Source organism: Larus michahellis, chromosome 4, assembly GCF_964199755.1.
Source record: "Larus michahellis chromosome 4, bLarMic1.1, whole genome shotgun sequence".
Lineage (NCBI taxonomy): Eukaryota > Metazoa > Chordata > Aves > Charadriiformes > Laridae > Larus > Larus michahellis.
Window position 1 is genome coordinate 90067306 of NC_133899.1, and position 15544 is coordinate 90082849.

At 42.0% G+C, this 15544-nt stretch overlaps 1 protein-coding gene across 2 annotated transcripts; it reads left to right on the forward strand.

The window, feature by feature from the left end:
- The first annotated feature begins 2952 nt into the window (after nt 1–2952).
- Nucleotides 2953–15137, forward strand: E2F8 (E2F transcription factor 8). 2 transcript variants are annotated; one of them, XM_074582474.1, is made up of 14 exons: nt 2953–2998; nt 3336–3437; nt 4043–4318; nt 4636–4792; nt 5968–6273; nt 6934–7095; nt 8613–8750; nt 9068–9277; nt 10172–10256; nt 10547–11069; nt 11764–11982; nt 12851–12980; nt 13504–13820; nt 14405–15137. In XM_074582474.1, exons 2-14 carry the CDS (start codon nt 3405–3407, stop codon nt 14576–14578), a joined length of 2730 nt encoding a protein of 909 aa, XP_074438575.1. In that variant the 5' UTR covers nt 2953–2998; nt 3336–3404; the 3' UTR covers nt 14579–15137. The 2 variants fall into 2 exon arrangements, with proteins under 2 accessions (XP_074438575.1, XP_074438576.1); XM_074582475.1 differs by lacking the exon at nt 2953–2998 and having other exon boundaries at nt 3194–3437; nt 5968–6219.
- The last annotated feature ends 407 nt before the right edge of the window (nt 15138–15544 follow it).

The window sequence follows — 15544 nt, forward strand, 5'->3', positions numbered from 1 at the left end:
CTGAAAGAGATGCATGCAATAAATAGCAGCACTCATAAGGAATCCCACAAGCAGTATTTCGACAACAGCATTGGATGCCTAACTTGAGGCACTTTCCTGCAAAGCTCCCACAGGCGACTATTGCTTACAAATTCACAGTTCCAGTCCTAGAAAGAGTAATCAAACTAGTTCCTTGAAAAGCAGCCTAAGATAGTCTGAACAATCAGGCAGCAGGGCAGAAAGTTACAGACAGTTCAGTTTTCTGAAAGTTTTACAAACCACAGGATCTTCTAAATTCACATACCATCAGTGACTTTTTTTTAACTTTCCAGTAGAGGTATACATTCAGAGATGTAATCGCTATACATCTCACCATCACAGAATAGCTGAGGCTGAAAGGGACCTCTGGAGATCACCTTGTCCAACCCTCTACTCAAGCAGGGCCACCCTAAAGCCCCTTGTCCAGGATCATGTCCAGATGGCTTTTGAATATCTCCAAGAACGGAGATTCCACTACTTCCCTGGGCAACCTGAAAGTGATCTTATACATGGAATTACCCGACAAGAATGATTTCAGTAAAATTCTATATGCATTTGGTTTTATGTGAGCCACTAATTACAATTCCACTTGACAGAAGTACAGCATCACATCCATGAAACACACAAGCACAAGATGTTGAACTTTTCTACCTTCTAATCATGCTAAAACAAATCCATTATTGACAACATAAGTTTATACAAGAAGTACAACTCTGAGCAGAGCATGCAAAGCAAACCAGATTAGTGCTTTCTTTTGCATAGCACTTAGCTAATGCTATTACAGGAAAATATCTATGGGCAAGATAAGGAGGCATGCTTAACTACAATACAGGCACTAGAAGCACTTCAATTTACATACTCCTATTTACCACCTTACATATAATCCTAGTTTATCATTCATTGGAGTTGACTAAAGTACTGGCATATATGACATATTCTTTAATCCACATGACGATGCTCCAAGTTGAACTAGCATAGATAAAATTGCGTATCACTCTCCAACACTGATTTCTGGCATCAGGGGATATCTTGATTCAGCACATTACTTGAAACTAGCAAATATCCCACATGAGAATCATCATGCAAAATGCTTCAAGGTTATACATTAAAAGACCTATTCTTAACTTGGTACTGGTGTTTCTGGTCTCCAGTCAGGGCCATACAATTTTTAATCCTTATGCTTTTCTCTTTAAAAGGTGCCTATCAGAGAACATAAGCACTGCTTCCTATACCTAGGGATCCAGAGAGCAACTCAAGCAAAAGCAGAAGGAAATACAAAGAGTATTTGTATAATCTCAGAAAAGCAAAGGCAGTAGCATAGTAAGGAAGACCACACAAGAGGCACACAAGTTACCAAGATAATAATTACTTCCATAACTGCAATAATATTAGCAGTTCTTTTAACATTTACCTTAAAATATGTGATACTGTCAAAACGGACAGATTGTAAGGCTAACTTTGAGACTAGCAAAGATCTCCCCTGAACAAAGGGAACTATGATGTGTTTGAACAGAGATAATGGCTTCTTGATTAGGGAATAAGGGTCATTTTCAAAGCTCAGCATAAATGAAAAAAGTAATCTAGCGACAGCTTGAACATAAAAGCCTGATTTTTTTTTTCTCCCAGTTTGATTTCTGAAACACATAAATGCATTTGCTCCTCATTTAAGTAACTCCAATTCCAGCAAACACAGTATCGCATGGGATCATCCCTGGAAAAAAAAAAAGCACAAGCCCACTATTTTTTAGTATTTATAATTATACTTCTTGGGAGTCACCAATTCTGGGTTACTATAACAATTATACCTTCCAGTGCACCTTTTACAAAATGAAGCCAATATGCCATAATTGCATCAAAGCACAGGAAAAAGAACAAATGTCCACCGAATCCTAAACCTTACTTGTTAAGGTGAGGCAGGTACACACTGCAGGAGCATAAACTTTGGCTGTTAAACAGTTGGTGACATCAGGGAGTAAAGGTTGCTTTGGTAATTTTTCAATTTGAATTTACATGCTTTCAAAGATTTCCTTTCAGAAAGTTACATTGAAAGGTTTTGTCTTTATGCAAGCCTAGCTCTAGCACAAGAATTGCTCAAAGTAAAGCAGTTTTGAATCCCAAATAGCTACCTGCAAAACAGAAGTGTTGTAATGTCTGTGATAAGCGTTAAAGCCCATCTTAATACCTGACAGCTACTGAATCTTATCTCAGGGGGCACTAATACCCCTCAGCCAGAAAGTCAATACTCGCTGATCCCCCCCCACAATAAGCCATGCAATCAGTAAGTTATTAAGTTGGGGTTTTTCTCTTTTTTAAGTGCTTTACCTCAGAGTTAAGAGCACACGAGTTACTCGAACCTGGTTCCCGAACCAGGCTGCGCCCAGGGCGGGTGAAGAAGCCTTCCCGGGGGCGTCTGGGCCCGGGGAAGCAGCTAGCTGGGGCACGATCGAGTATTTCGTTGTTTTAAAGGGCGTAAAGGCCGCGGCGCCCCGCGAACGGGCGCCCGAGAGGCGGCCGGGAGGGGACGGCGGCGGCCTCTGTGAGGGGCGACCGACCTGCTCGGCCTCTGGCACACAGGGAGAACCGGCGGCAGATAATTAGCTGCGCAAAACCAATTAGCGCCCCTCGCCCGCGCTAATCCCCTTCGCGCCCGCTCCCCCTCACGCTCGCGGCCGTTGGGGCGCGGGGGGGGGGGGGGGGTGTGAGGCGGCGCGCGCTCTGCCCCGCGCACCCCACTTCCCGCCAAACCGCCCCCAGCCCGCGAGCCCCGACCGCCCCCGCCCGGCGGCGGCGGGAGGCGGGAACGGCCGGTGAACGCGGCGCTCGGATTGGCTGCACGAGGTGGAGGGCCGCGAGCTGATTGGCTGGGCCGCCCCGGCCCTGCCTGCGGCGGCTCAGCGGATCGAATTCAAATCGGTACCGGGAGCGGCCGCGGCGGGACGGGCCTCAGCGGGACCAGGTGGCGGCGGCGGCACCGCTCCCGGTGGGTGCCGGCTCTCACGCGGGGCGGGCGGCGGAACGACAGCAGCCATGGAGCAGCGCTCCGGGCTCGGTGCTGGCGCCAAATGTTTAAACCGGATCCCGGAAGGGCGCCGCCCACCCGCCCGCCGGCGGCGGCCAATCGGCGGGGCCGCGCCCTCAGCGGCTAGTGCTGGGCGGGGCCGGGGCCGTTGGGGCGGCGGGCGCGGGCCGGGCCCAGAGGCGGGAGGCGACGAGAAGGTCCCCGGCGGCGGGAACCGGCCAAGGTGGGCGCCGGTGGCCGGTGTGTCCCCACCCCCGCCGGTTTCCCGGTTAACGCTTCACCTCCTCCCGCCCCGCAGAACCGGCGGGACCCGCGATGCGGAGCGACCGGTGAGCGTCCCCCGTCCCCGACGCTGCGCGGCGGGAGAATGCAGCAGGCGGAGATGGGGACCGGCGACAAGGTAATGCCTCCGGGGGGGCGGGAGAGGGACGAGCGGCCACCCTCACCCTTCCCCGCACCCCCGGGGGTTCCCGTCTCCCGCGGGCGGCGGGGTCGGGCCGGTGACAGCCCCCGGCGCGGGTTCTCCGGGCGTGGAGCCGCCGGGATCGCAACGAACGCGCGGGAAAAAAAATTTCTATCCGTATTTCTATCTTCTTCTAAATTTCTATCTTCAATTTCTATCCGTAACAGAATTTCCTAAAACTTATCTTTGCAGCGAGCAGGACTTCCTCCTCGCCCCGGTTTTTTTTTTTTTCTTAATCAAAGGTTTTTTTCACTCATTCTTTTTAGCTTTCTGCTACGCATTAATATTCCCCTTAACTATATTTTCCCTAGAGGGAAAGAAAAGGAGAATTCCCTCGGGAATACTGTGGGTGCCAGGGCTCAAGCTACTCCAGAGAACTGGTTTCAAGGTTCCTTGGTTCAGAGCAAGGCTGCGACCTTTGACTTGGAGCTACCCAAAAAATGCAATTAGGTTTGATTCCACTTTGACTGTTATCAGCAAATGGATTATGGCGCTGCTGGGTTTTAACATCCCTGTCTTTCTTTTTTTTTCTTGATGCATAGGAAAATCATTCTTCCGAGCCGTACAGAAGCGTTTTGAAAACCCCTTTGAAACAAGCAGCTACCTCACATTCGGTGTTGACGGAGCTCCAGCCCGACTGTCAGCCTCTCACCACCCCCCCAAAACCTAAAGAAATCCTCCCGGCGGATCCATGGACGCCGACTTCCAACCTGAAAATGCTGATTAGCGCAGCCAGTCCGGAGATTAGGAGCAGAGAGCAGAGAAGAGAGCTGTCAAACAACCCCAGTGAGGTTCTACAGGCAAAACACTGTTTGCAGGTACATTGTAAAGCTGTCTTCTGTATTTACTTTTTTTTAAAAAAGCTAGCTGAAGGCTGTTTATTCAGTATAAAAAGCTATACATTAACATGCTGCAACGGTTTTAAAATTTTGATTTCGGAGGATTTACCAAATATAAATAGGGATATTGCCTAGTATATTGCCTAGTTACAATGGGTAACGTTTTGCTGGTTTTATTTCACAGACAAAGGAAAACACCAGTCCTTTGGCACTGCTCACAATAAAGCTGTTAATGATCTACATTTGCACATTTATTGAAAAAAATTTCAAATTCTCTGTTTCTTATTTCCATGCAGGAGCACTTATCGGGAGACGAATATGAAAAATCTCAACCAAGTCGCAAAGAGAAAAGTCTAGGATTACTGTGTCATAAATTCTTAGCTCGATATCCTGATTACCCCAGCACTGCAGAGAATAATTACATTTGCCTGGATGAAGTAGCTGAAGAGCTTAGTAAGTTGGTGTATATGCTATTATATATTTCCTCATACAGTCGTGCCAATAACCTACGTTTTTGCTCCATAAAATTCTGAGTCCCTGCTGCATACTCACAAACTTATTCAAACCCGTCTTTAAACTCTTCATTCTTAGAGCAATTCTTTTAAAAAGCTGAAGTTTCTTCAGTGAGCTGAATTCAGAAACTCTGAATTATGTTTAATATTAAACATCTAAATTACGGCCGGTACCACAAATAACCAGTTGCACTTTTTTGGATCTAGAGATGATGGCTAAGATTAGGGGTTGGATTTTTGCGGCAGGAACTAGCGTTTCTCAAGCTGAACCTATGACTTCCTGTCCAGTCGTGACACCAAAGTGAGAAACAACTTTCTGCTCTCTATGATAATTAAACTTTCTCCTTTGGTATCACTATTTTTAAGTCACGCCAATGATCTACGGAGAATCTGAGTTGCTAACATTAAGCTGAAGCTTTTTTTTTTTATCAGAGCAATGAAATTAGAGAATTCTACAGATTATAACACTGATAATAGTTACAATTTATACTGCTATAAAATATTTGGTGTCATTATATCTTCAGAATACGTTGGGGGACACAGAAGAGGGATGAATTGCAAATTAAACAAAATTGTCTATTTTATTTATACTCTGTACAAAATATGACCTCTTTTAGAAAATGCCTAGTCAAAACAAAACAAGAATTTAACAGTCAAAAGGACAGTGTGTTAATAGAGTAACGTATACAAGCAAGTTGCAAAACAGTTGTCTACCATGAGTTACCCAGGATATTTAATGAGATGATCTAAAATTGATGCAATGAATAATTAAAAATGGTTTGGGATTTTTTAAAAGCTGTATTGAAACCCATTGAGTGGCTCTTCTGGCAACAGTAAGTTTTCTTAAGGAACGCTGTAAACCAAGTGTAACTGTGGAAAAGCAAGTCCTTATATCTGAAACAAGAATTGTTTTCCTTGCTGGCGAGATCTATGAGAGCTATTTTCAGAAACCTTTGTAAAGAGGAATTGGCAAAAGTGGCTCAGAAGTGTATTAAGAGAAGGGGGAAGTACAGGTAACTGATGCCTTCTCCGTGCAAACCATGTTTCAGGTAAACGTCTGACGAAACATATTTTATGTAGTCGAGATGTCACGTTCATCTTTCTTTTTTTTTTCAGATGTTGAACGTAGACGCATATATGATATTGTGAACGTGCTAGAGAGCCTCCACATGGTGAGCCGCCTTGCCAAGAACAGATACACTTGGCACGGGCGACACAATCTCTCCAAAACCCTGCAGGCTTTGAAAAAAGTTGGAGAAGAGAACAAATACACACAACAAATTCAGATGATCAAGAAGAGAGAGTATGAGCACGAATTTGATTTCGATGGTGAAAGAAATGAAGAAATGGCAAGATCTTTTGGCTCAAGTGAGCATTCAGAAATGTCTTTTGTCGAGCTCCCAGGAATGGAATTTCGTGCTGGTAATAATAGTCTGTAACGCCAAGAATAATACATCCTTGTAATGATAAATATCTATGAACTTGGAAAAAACATTTATTGGACCTTTTTTTTTTTTCTGAAATGCTAGTGCTTGAAAAGCACCACAACTGTTTGTGGTGAGAAAAAGTGCTCTACGCTCTTTCAGTTCTCATTCATTCAATTCTTGCACGCGTATTTTGTTTTTACAGTGCAAGAACAAGGGGGCACCAGGTGAAACTATCAAACGTACCCAACATACAGTCCAATTTGCAGGATTTGTTACCATTGAATGTTATAGAAGCCGAAAGTATAAATTACTCAATCTATTTTTTTAATTTAGGTTTGATTAGTGGAAGAAATGTTAATTAAGGGTTGTTAAATACATTGTATAACCTGCAGTTAAGCATCTTTAAGAGTACAACTTGATAGGGAACGTGTATAAGGGGGAACATCGTGCTTCTTTGTAGTTAGACATGGTATCCACCTAATTATCTGATTCTTGCCGTGTAGAAACACGATTTTGGAGTCCACGTCAGCCCTGCCTAGTTGCTGTGTTGTTTGTTGTTATAATAATTGTTAGTGACAAATTTCTTCAGTGTTTTAAAAATGTGTGTAGCTGGCGTGTCACCTAATACTTTAATCCTTTCTCCTGTCTGCTGCAGCGTCAGTAAATAGCAGGAAAGACAAGTCTTTACGAGTGATGAGTCAGAAATTTGTGATGCTGTTTCTTGTGTCGACTCCTCAAATAGTAAGCCTTGAAGTTGCTGCTAAAATCTTGATTGGAGAAGACCAGTTAGAAGACTTAGATAAAAGCAAATTTAAAAGTAAGTAAAATGCTGCTGTTGCTGGCTGCTTTTTGATCTTACTCTAAACAGAAATATCAAGTGTAAGCTTAGGTAGTGTAAAATACCATCATCTTTTTCCTGCCATAAAGATATTTGAGCCTCCAAAAACTCACTAAACACCTTGCGCAGTTTTTAATAGGGACCCACTTGTGTATAGTCATGGATCCATAATGACCACGTAAGAGAAAAAGTCCATTAAATCCTCTCTCCTGAATGCCACAAGGCTGCTTACTGGTCACAATTTCTCTTTCCCTTTCCTCAAGCAGTGTTTCAAAGATTTCACCGACATTTCATGAAAGGTGCCCCAGAATCATGCAAATCTGTGTTCTGCTCATATAAGTTATTTGTTGGAAATCTAAAGAAATTCTGTAAAAGTCCTGTTAATAACTTACACGTGAGAGGAAGTGAAACCCAGTGCTTAACTGCCAATTATTTCTTCATTCTTTTACCCTGCTCTCAGTTCCCTGCATGCTTCCTCCTTTTCCTCTTCATTCAAATAAAAAGGTACTTCTAGGTCTAGCCGTGTATGTCTAGAATAATCAAAAATGTGCCTGCTCTTGAGGGACCAAGAATTAATTGCGGGTTTCATTGAAAATTACACCCTTCCTTGAGTCTCAGACAGACTCAATTGCTTTTTTTTTAGTGGAATTGTGTCTATGCAAAAAAAAAAACTGATCCTTGTTGGTTTCAGTTCGTAATTTCCTTTCCACTGCATCATGGCAACATAGAGAGAGAGGGTGGGTGTGTGCTCAATAGGGAGTTTTTGTTTGCTTTCATTCTTTCGTCTTCTTCCAGGATGTCTTGTCTTGCAATAAAAGCATTTTCAGGGCATTCCATCCGTGTGTCTGTATGTCAGGTATCGCGTGTTTTACTGTGTTCTTGGTTAAGAAGCATAGTCCCAACTTCTACAACGTGCTTGACTTTAAATTTTCAGTAACAGCAGCTTTGGCCTTAGCACATTCACTTTGCAGCCCAGAAGTCACTTGTGATTAGACTGCTGCCTAAAACCTTTCCCCAATTGCTCACCCTGAAGACAGTTAAAAACCACGCAGGATGATTATCCCGGTGGATTTTAGTGTGTCTCTTCCCTCTAGTTCCCATGTTCAGCACTGCGTGTGTGTACCTGCCTTTTAAGCTACTTATTTTCACTACAGAATTTAGAATCCTATTGTATAGGTTTGGTCATTGCACAGAACCTAATTTGTTTTGAAAATGTTTTTTCCTATATTTAGCATAATATACTTAGCAGTAATTTCTAGCTCTGTATCTGACATTCTATATTACATATAATTATGTAAATTATAATTTTGTGATATCTTATATTGTGATATGTTATTTCATAGTATAAATACCTGTTCCACAAAATTTTTCGTATAAAAAAATAATAAAAGGTTTTCCTTTTAGCTGCTAAAAGGGCGTTATAACTTTTTTAATCTGAACTATGTTAACTTGTTAATCAGAATTGCTATACTTTACATTTGTTTATTTTATTTCAGCCAAAATTAGGAGACTTTACGACATAGCAAATGTTCTCAGTAGCCTTGAGCTTATCAAGAAAGTTCATGTTACGGAGGAGAGAGGCAGAAAACCAGCATTCAAGTGGACCGGACCTGAGGTCTTGCCAAATATTCAGGGTAGGTGTATGTGTCATTTCCTTTTGTTCTGCTGATGATTTTGATTGTTTCTTTGTTTTCTCTGCTAGAATTTTTTTGACCAAAACACAGAGTAAACTAAGCAGAAAGTTTTTACTAGTCACACCACTGTCCTTGCCAGCGCCGCACACCAGTATGTATTTCCACGTAGTCGATGTACTCATACTGAAACTCTCACGTCTCCATTTTTGCTGCTGCTAGTTCTTCAATAATTATAAGCCAGGCTCAAATAACTGCTTTTCGTTGCTGAATCTGCATACGATACCTATTTACTCTCTGGGTTTTTCTCTGCTTTTTAGGTACAAAACTTGAAACAACTTCTACGATCTCTCCCCGCCCTATTTCAGAATCCATCCCTTCCAAAGAGCAGTGTTCGAAAAACCTTTTTCCTTCAAGAGGAAAGCAAAACTTCACTCGGCATCCATCTTTAATAAAGTTAGTTAAAAGTATAGAGAACGACAGAAGAAAGATCCAGTCTGCTCCCACCAGTCCAGTTAAAATAAGTGCAAGTACGTCTCTTTTTCTAAGTTTGTTTTTAACTCAGATGTAGTCTTGCATTAAATATTCAGACTTGCCATCTTCTCGCAGGAGATACGGATGCGTGGGTATGCCTGCTTACAACAAACATGTCTTAAGAACTGTCAAAAATACACAAGATGGGGAAAAACATACATCGCCTATAAATCTGAGGCCTTACAGGACTGATAGTGAAGACTAAGCTGAACTGATCTGTGTTCAGCGCGTAAGCTCTGCAATTAGTAGAAGCTCTTTCCAGTTTGGTGGACCAAATCCAGGCACAGCTTGTGCAATTGCAGCGAAGTAAATATATTCATTGAGATCTGGACCAAATTCAGCACTCTATAGGGAACTCCAGTTGCCTCTTTCACACCAAATACACGAGGAGTGGCATATTACTATTTTGGGTTTAAAATTAATATTAAATCCCTTTTAACATATCACTGTCTACGCTTTGTGTGATGTCTTACTAGCTACAAACCTTCTGTTTGTGTAGTGTAGCTGATTCTCTGGATATTGTATCTTTCTGTATGAACTGCTCTAACCCTGGTTTGTTGTGGAAACTGTGCTTTAGATCTTACTATCTAAGCAGTTCTGTATTCCATAAAATTGCCAGAAAATTACCTATCAACATTCACGTTCTCGTTAGGTATCCTCTTTGGAGGGGAAAAAAAAAATGGAGCTGAGGCTTTAAAATTTGGTTGACGTAAGCTACCGTCCAATTGATCAAATCCAATCTGGGCTGCAGTTTGAGGATAACATGAAGCCTTAGTGTCTTCTCATTAGATGCGTATGACACGTTAAATAATGTATTCTCCTCAAGCCAAAATTTAACTTTTACATTTGATGTACTAACAGGTTTGTTTTGTTTTCCCCGCTCCAACCAGGTACTGATCAAAATATATCAGCTTTCCCAAGTAAAATGGCTCAGGTTCCAGTAATTGCTAAACATCAGCTGGAAGGACAATCAAAGTAAGTTAGCACAATTATTAAGGTGAGAAGCTTTATTTTGTCACTGGCTGTTAAGTTAAAGCTAGGCTCCGTTTGAATTGGGCAACAGTCTGCAAAAAAGGGTAATCCCTGATACTGCAGGCTATTTTTTCACTTATTTTCTGTTCAGTGGATTGAGAAGTACAAGTTTACGTTAAGTCTTTGTATTGCAGAAAATACAAATATACGAATGTCAGGGCATTCATTTCTGCATGAAGGTATTAAAAATTTTTTTGGCTTTTTTTGTTTGTTTGTGGTTGGTTTTTTTTAAGGAAAGCAAAAGAGATGAAAATGAAATTGTCGAGATCTGCGTTGGACTGTAATTTGTCCTTGCCTGAGGTGGTCCTCAAGCCCCAACCTCCTCGCCCTGCAGCACCCTCTGAGCAGCCGGCTCTCCCGCAGCCACTGGGCGTCTGTCCTCCAAGCCACAGCCCAGTCTCACCAGTCATCCTACCTCAGACGCATTCTGGTGTTTCCTATGCCATTTACCTGCATCCTTCCCCAGCCCACACTGTGACAACGTACAGCCCGAGTTTCATGTTGCAGCCTCTACCGCGTGCTAATTTAACTGGAATTGAAAGTGTTAATTCAAAAGTAGTAAATAAAATATCCACTGAGGAAGGGGACAATCAGATAGCTACAGATGATCCAACAAAGTGCCTGACAGCTAAAGAAAGACCGAATACAAAATCAGAAAATTCATCAGAGCGGTGCCTTAAAAGATCACAAGCATTACAAGAGAATAATTTATTTAAAAGGTGTAGAAGTGATGAGGAAAGCCTTGATACTTCGCTGGTAAGTTCAACTATTTTTAAAATGCCATCTTGTAGCTTAATGATGTTGTCACCTACTCATTTTCAAAGTGATTTAGGAGCCTAGTGTGTGGGGGTGTTTTAAATAACATTATGCTTGAATGGGTTGACATTCATCTGTTGTGCTTGCTGATGTTTGGGGGGCTGTTTACACACACGTGTATCTTTCTCTCTCAAGTATCACATAATCTTACTGGTATTTGCAAAGCATCAGGCAGAATAAACAGTAAATATTTCCGTCTAATGCGCACGTTGACGTTGGATTGTTGTAGGCGTAATAATGCAGCACATGAAGAGAATAAGAGGTTCAGATAACACTTGATGCGTATGGAGAGACGATCTGGATTTCTTTCTGCTCCTTGGTTGCTGAATGCTTTAGTGGCTCTGTAAATTATTAGTCTGCTTTAAATTGCGCTTGCCAAAACAGTGGTGAAATGTTACCAGCGTGTTGTGACAACACGTGGTGTCAAACGTCCTCGAGCTGTGAAGGAGCAAGAGGGGATAACATGGATCCGGTTGTCTTACTGACTAGAAATGTTTACAGCACAAACTTGGGAATCAGGAGAAAGGAGAAAACTTGCCTTCCTAATTTTGTATAAATGTCATTGTAGACCTGTAATTGAGAATGTTAAGTCTTACAGTCTCTGCCTTTGTCTTTCTATGTACTTTTTTTAAAGGGAGAATCCATTAAAAATGAACGACCACCTTCCAATAGCTCACAAATGAATCGTGAAATGGACAATTTCCAGCCAGAGAGACAGAACAAAACTGAAACATTAGGTCAAAACATGGCAAATTGCTCTGACCAGTGTAAAAGAGAAGATATTCCAGAAGATGAGGGCAAAATCAAAACCAAACAAGACATACCTGTAGCATTTGCCATTCCTGCTCACGAGGTAAGCTTTGTCAGACCCCACGGCACAGCTTGCCATTACCTGGGAAAACACCACTCGGAGTCTTTGCAAAAGGAACAAATAAACATATAAAGATTGTCTTTGGTTGGATTAATTTTAGTGTGCTGTTAAAATCTTATTTTGTAGGAATGTAGGACTTCTATTTCTGCATTAAGTACAACAGTAAGAGGACACGAAGTGACTTTCATGCTTTCATTGGGATGAAGATCATAACTAAGTAGATGAAGGCAACATTGAGATCCCTTACCTCCCCAGTCCTTTGTTTGTGTATATTTAGTCTCAAATACTTTGATTTACAACAGAATCACATGAAACTCTCTTAGTCAGTAAAATTTGGTATTCTGCAGTTAAGACTTCCTACTGTAGAAAACCTGAATGAAGAACAGTTCTGTTGATGAAAACAGAACTTGTAAATGCAAAAGGATTGTCTTCCAATATTTGTCTTAGGAAAAACACAACCCAAGAATGAGGTGACACGATGATTACGGGGTCCAGATGTTTCTTCTGGAAAAAAAACCCGAAGTATTCAATATCAGGATTTCTCTTTTGCCCAGTGTAATTGAACTGTGTTAATCCCAGATGGATTTCCAGTTCCTCACTGGGGATATCAACTGGAAATGGAGCCAGATGACTTCTGCACAGTCGGGCAGTCTTAATATAAAGAGGGTGTCCTTGAGTCAGTTGTGTCTAATTTCAGACAGAAGGTAGTACAGGCATGGAATACAGGATCCTGGGGATACAGGAGATAAAGAATAAGAACAAGGCAAGGGGGACACAACTTTGGAGAAAAACTTCGTTTTGTGTTAATTACGCATTTGGGGTAAAGGCGTATTGTCTTTTTCTTTTTCAGACTTTTTTTCCATCTGGCTATCTTATTCCTCTTACTCAGTGCACCCATGGCAACAAGGCAGGCTTTCCTGATGAAGAGAAAGCTGGGATATGTTCATTGCAGCACACTACCTACAGCTCACCCATTGCTGGTGAGTATTAAATCATAGAATCATAGGGTGGTTTGGGTTGGAAGGGACCTTAACGATCACCTAGTTGCAAGCCCCTGTCCTGGGCAGGGACACCTCCCACCAGACCAGGTTGCTCCAAGCCCTGTCCAGCCTGGCCTTGGACACCTCCAGGGATGGGGCAGCCACAGCTTCTCTGGGCAACCTAGGCCAGGGGCTCACCACCCTCGCAGCCAAGAATTTCTTCCCAATATCTAATCTAAATCTCCCCTCTTTCTGTTTGAAGCCATTACCCCTTGTCCTATCACTATATTCCCATGTAAAAAGTCCCTCCCCAGCTTTCCTGTAGCCCCTTTAGGTACTGGAAGGGGCTCTAAGGTCTCCCCGGAGCCTTCTCTTCTCCAGGCTGAACCCCCCCCAACTCTCTCAGCCTGTCCTCACATACAGCTGTCTGGCTTAAAGGATTGTGGGCCACGTTCATCCTACTAAGGCAATGGCTTGGGTCCCAATTTTTAATGCCCTTCAACACTTGATTTTTCTCTTTCAGGCGTCATTCCAATGACGGCATCTGAACTGAAAGCAGTAAACATCCCTGCTTTTCATATAACACCCTTGAATATAATGCTGTCGCCAACTTCTATAGCTGCTGCACCTGTACTGAGCGGCTCCAGTCTCAATTCAAGCAATACCAGTTCTGCCCCAAATCCCAGTTCTTCAGTTCTGAACTTTACACTGCAACATGTAGGACTGATACCTGCGGGTGTGCAAGTTCCTGCAAATCCCGTTCTTCAGCACGTGCCAGTCTCTTCACAACCAGAAAACGTCAGCCATAGCTCAGAAAATGTGAACTTGCAAGAGGAGAAGGTAAGTAAAAATATATTGCAACTTCCTGAGCGTGGTGGGTGGAGTGGGGGGTATAGTGCAGTTATTCCTTTACAGCTGGTAACGTTTTTAAACAAACATATTTTTTTTTAATCTTTATAAATCAGCAGTGTCGAAAAAGAGCTGGCAGCGAAGGCCAGCGTAAGTGCAATATGATTGAGAGGTTAGAAAGGAAGAACAAGTATCTCACTTGTTGTGGAAGCGGAGCCAGCTGGGAGATGACAATACGTGAAGAGACGACTGTTTTAGAGGGAGGATTTTGCACAGATCTGAGATGAGACTTATTAACAAATTGTCCATTTTTTACTTTATCTTATCTTTCCTTCTTGCTACTCTCCTAATCTACTTTCAAGTTAGAGAAACCAGATTTTTTGTAATTGGGTTTATATATATATTCATAGATATATCAAGGAATACAGGTATATTGTTCTCAGTAAAGAGTTGTTAAGTTTTGAATTTTCAGGAAAAAAAAAGTAGTTAGCGAAAATCCTGCAGAAACCTAAAACTAGAATTCACTTTTTTTTTTCTTCCCCTTAAATGAAAGTAATTTTCTCTCTTCTCTTTAGCCTTGTGTTCCAAAGGAACCCCAAGTGCCCCAGGCAGCTACAGAGAACTTTTTCCGCACCCCAGGAGGGCCGAACACGGGACCTTCACTATCTGCTAATTCAGATGGTACCAATAGAATCTCTCAAGGAACTCTGTATATTCCTCAACGAAAACTTGAAGTGTCAGAAGACTAATTTGAGGGTATCAAATTGCTGAATGTGTTGGCAGGCATCGTTACTGCTAACACACTGCACACATCTTGGGTTGTACGATGGACAATGTGCGTTTTGGACATCTATTGGCGAGACCTCAGTACTGGAATAGCCTTAATTAATGCTTTGGAATTAAAACTGGCTCTTAATGAGAAAGTTAATGTCTAATAATTTTTCCAAAAGGCTTACCCGAAGTATTACGGCAACAGAGTTGTGTATCTAGTGGTTTTTGTGTTGCTTTTCTGCTATGCAAAGTAAGCTGAGATTGTCTTTGTACGGAAAGGTACAGTCTAGCAGTCAGTACAGATTTTGCACAAAGAAAAGTACTGTGAGTGTGTACATATTTCATGGCTTAACAAAAAGCCCGTAGTTAAAATGTCTTGCCTCCTACGTTCAAAAATGCTCTTTTGTAAAGTTAGTAAAAAAAAACCAAACAAACCCAAACCAAAAAATGAATTCTTAATCAAGTTTTATATAAGTTAAGAATTATTTATACTGTATTTCTAAATCGATTTGTTCAGATTAAACTTACATCAAACTCAAATTTTGACTTTTTACCTGAGTTAAGTAATACCTTGTGTATTCACTGGCATCTCTTAATTCTTTTTTTGTCAGGCAGGGGTGTCTCTGTCTTCTGAAGAAAGGGAAAATGGTATTTCATCAGAAGGGGATTTAAGTAACTCGGTCTGACTGCTGCACTCTATCACTAGAAATAGCATCTCCCAACAGTAACGGTTAGAGGAAAATATAGTTATGAGGGTTGGAATTCAGAGTACCTTTGTCACCCTGGAGCATTCTGGAAAGTGCAGTCCAGATATCACAGAACTGAGAAGTTACAAGGTTTGGGCCTGGAAGTAAACAATGTTCGTAAGATTTGAAGGTGCTCACTCATGGTTTGCCTCCCTCCTCCTATTAAGCTCAGAGTTTGAGCCCGGTGCACGCTACTCT

Bases quoted from the DNA above. Each gene is read 5' to 3' on its own strand.
- E2F8 (XM_074582474.1), top strand. From the start codon at position 3,405: ATGCAGCAGGCGGAGATGGGGACCGGCGACAAG. The intron at 8,751-9,067 runs GTAGGTGTATGT...TCTGCTTTTTAG, and splicing joins GGTCTTGCCAAATATTCAGG to GTACAAAACTTGAAACAACT. The intron at 11,983-12,850 runs GTAAGCTTTGTC...TTTCTTTTTCAG, and splicing joins TTGCCATTCCTGCTCACGAG to ACTTTTTTTCCATCTGGCTA.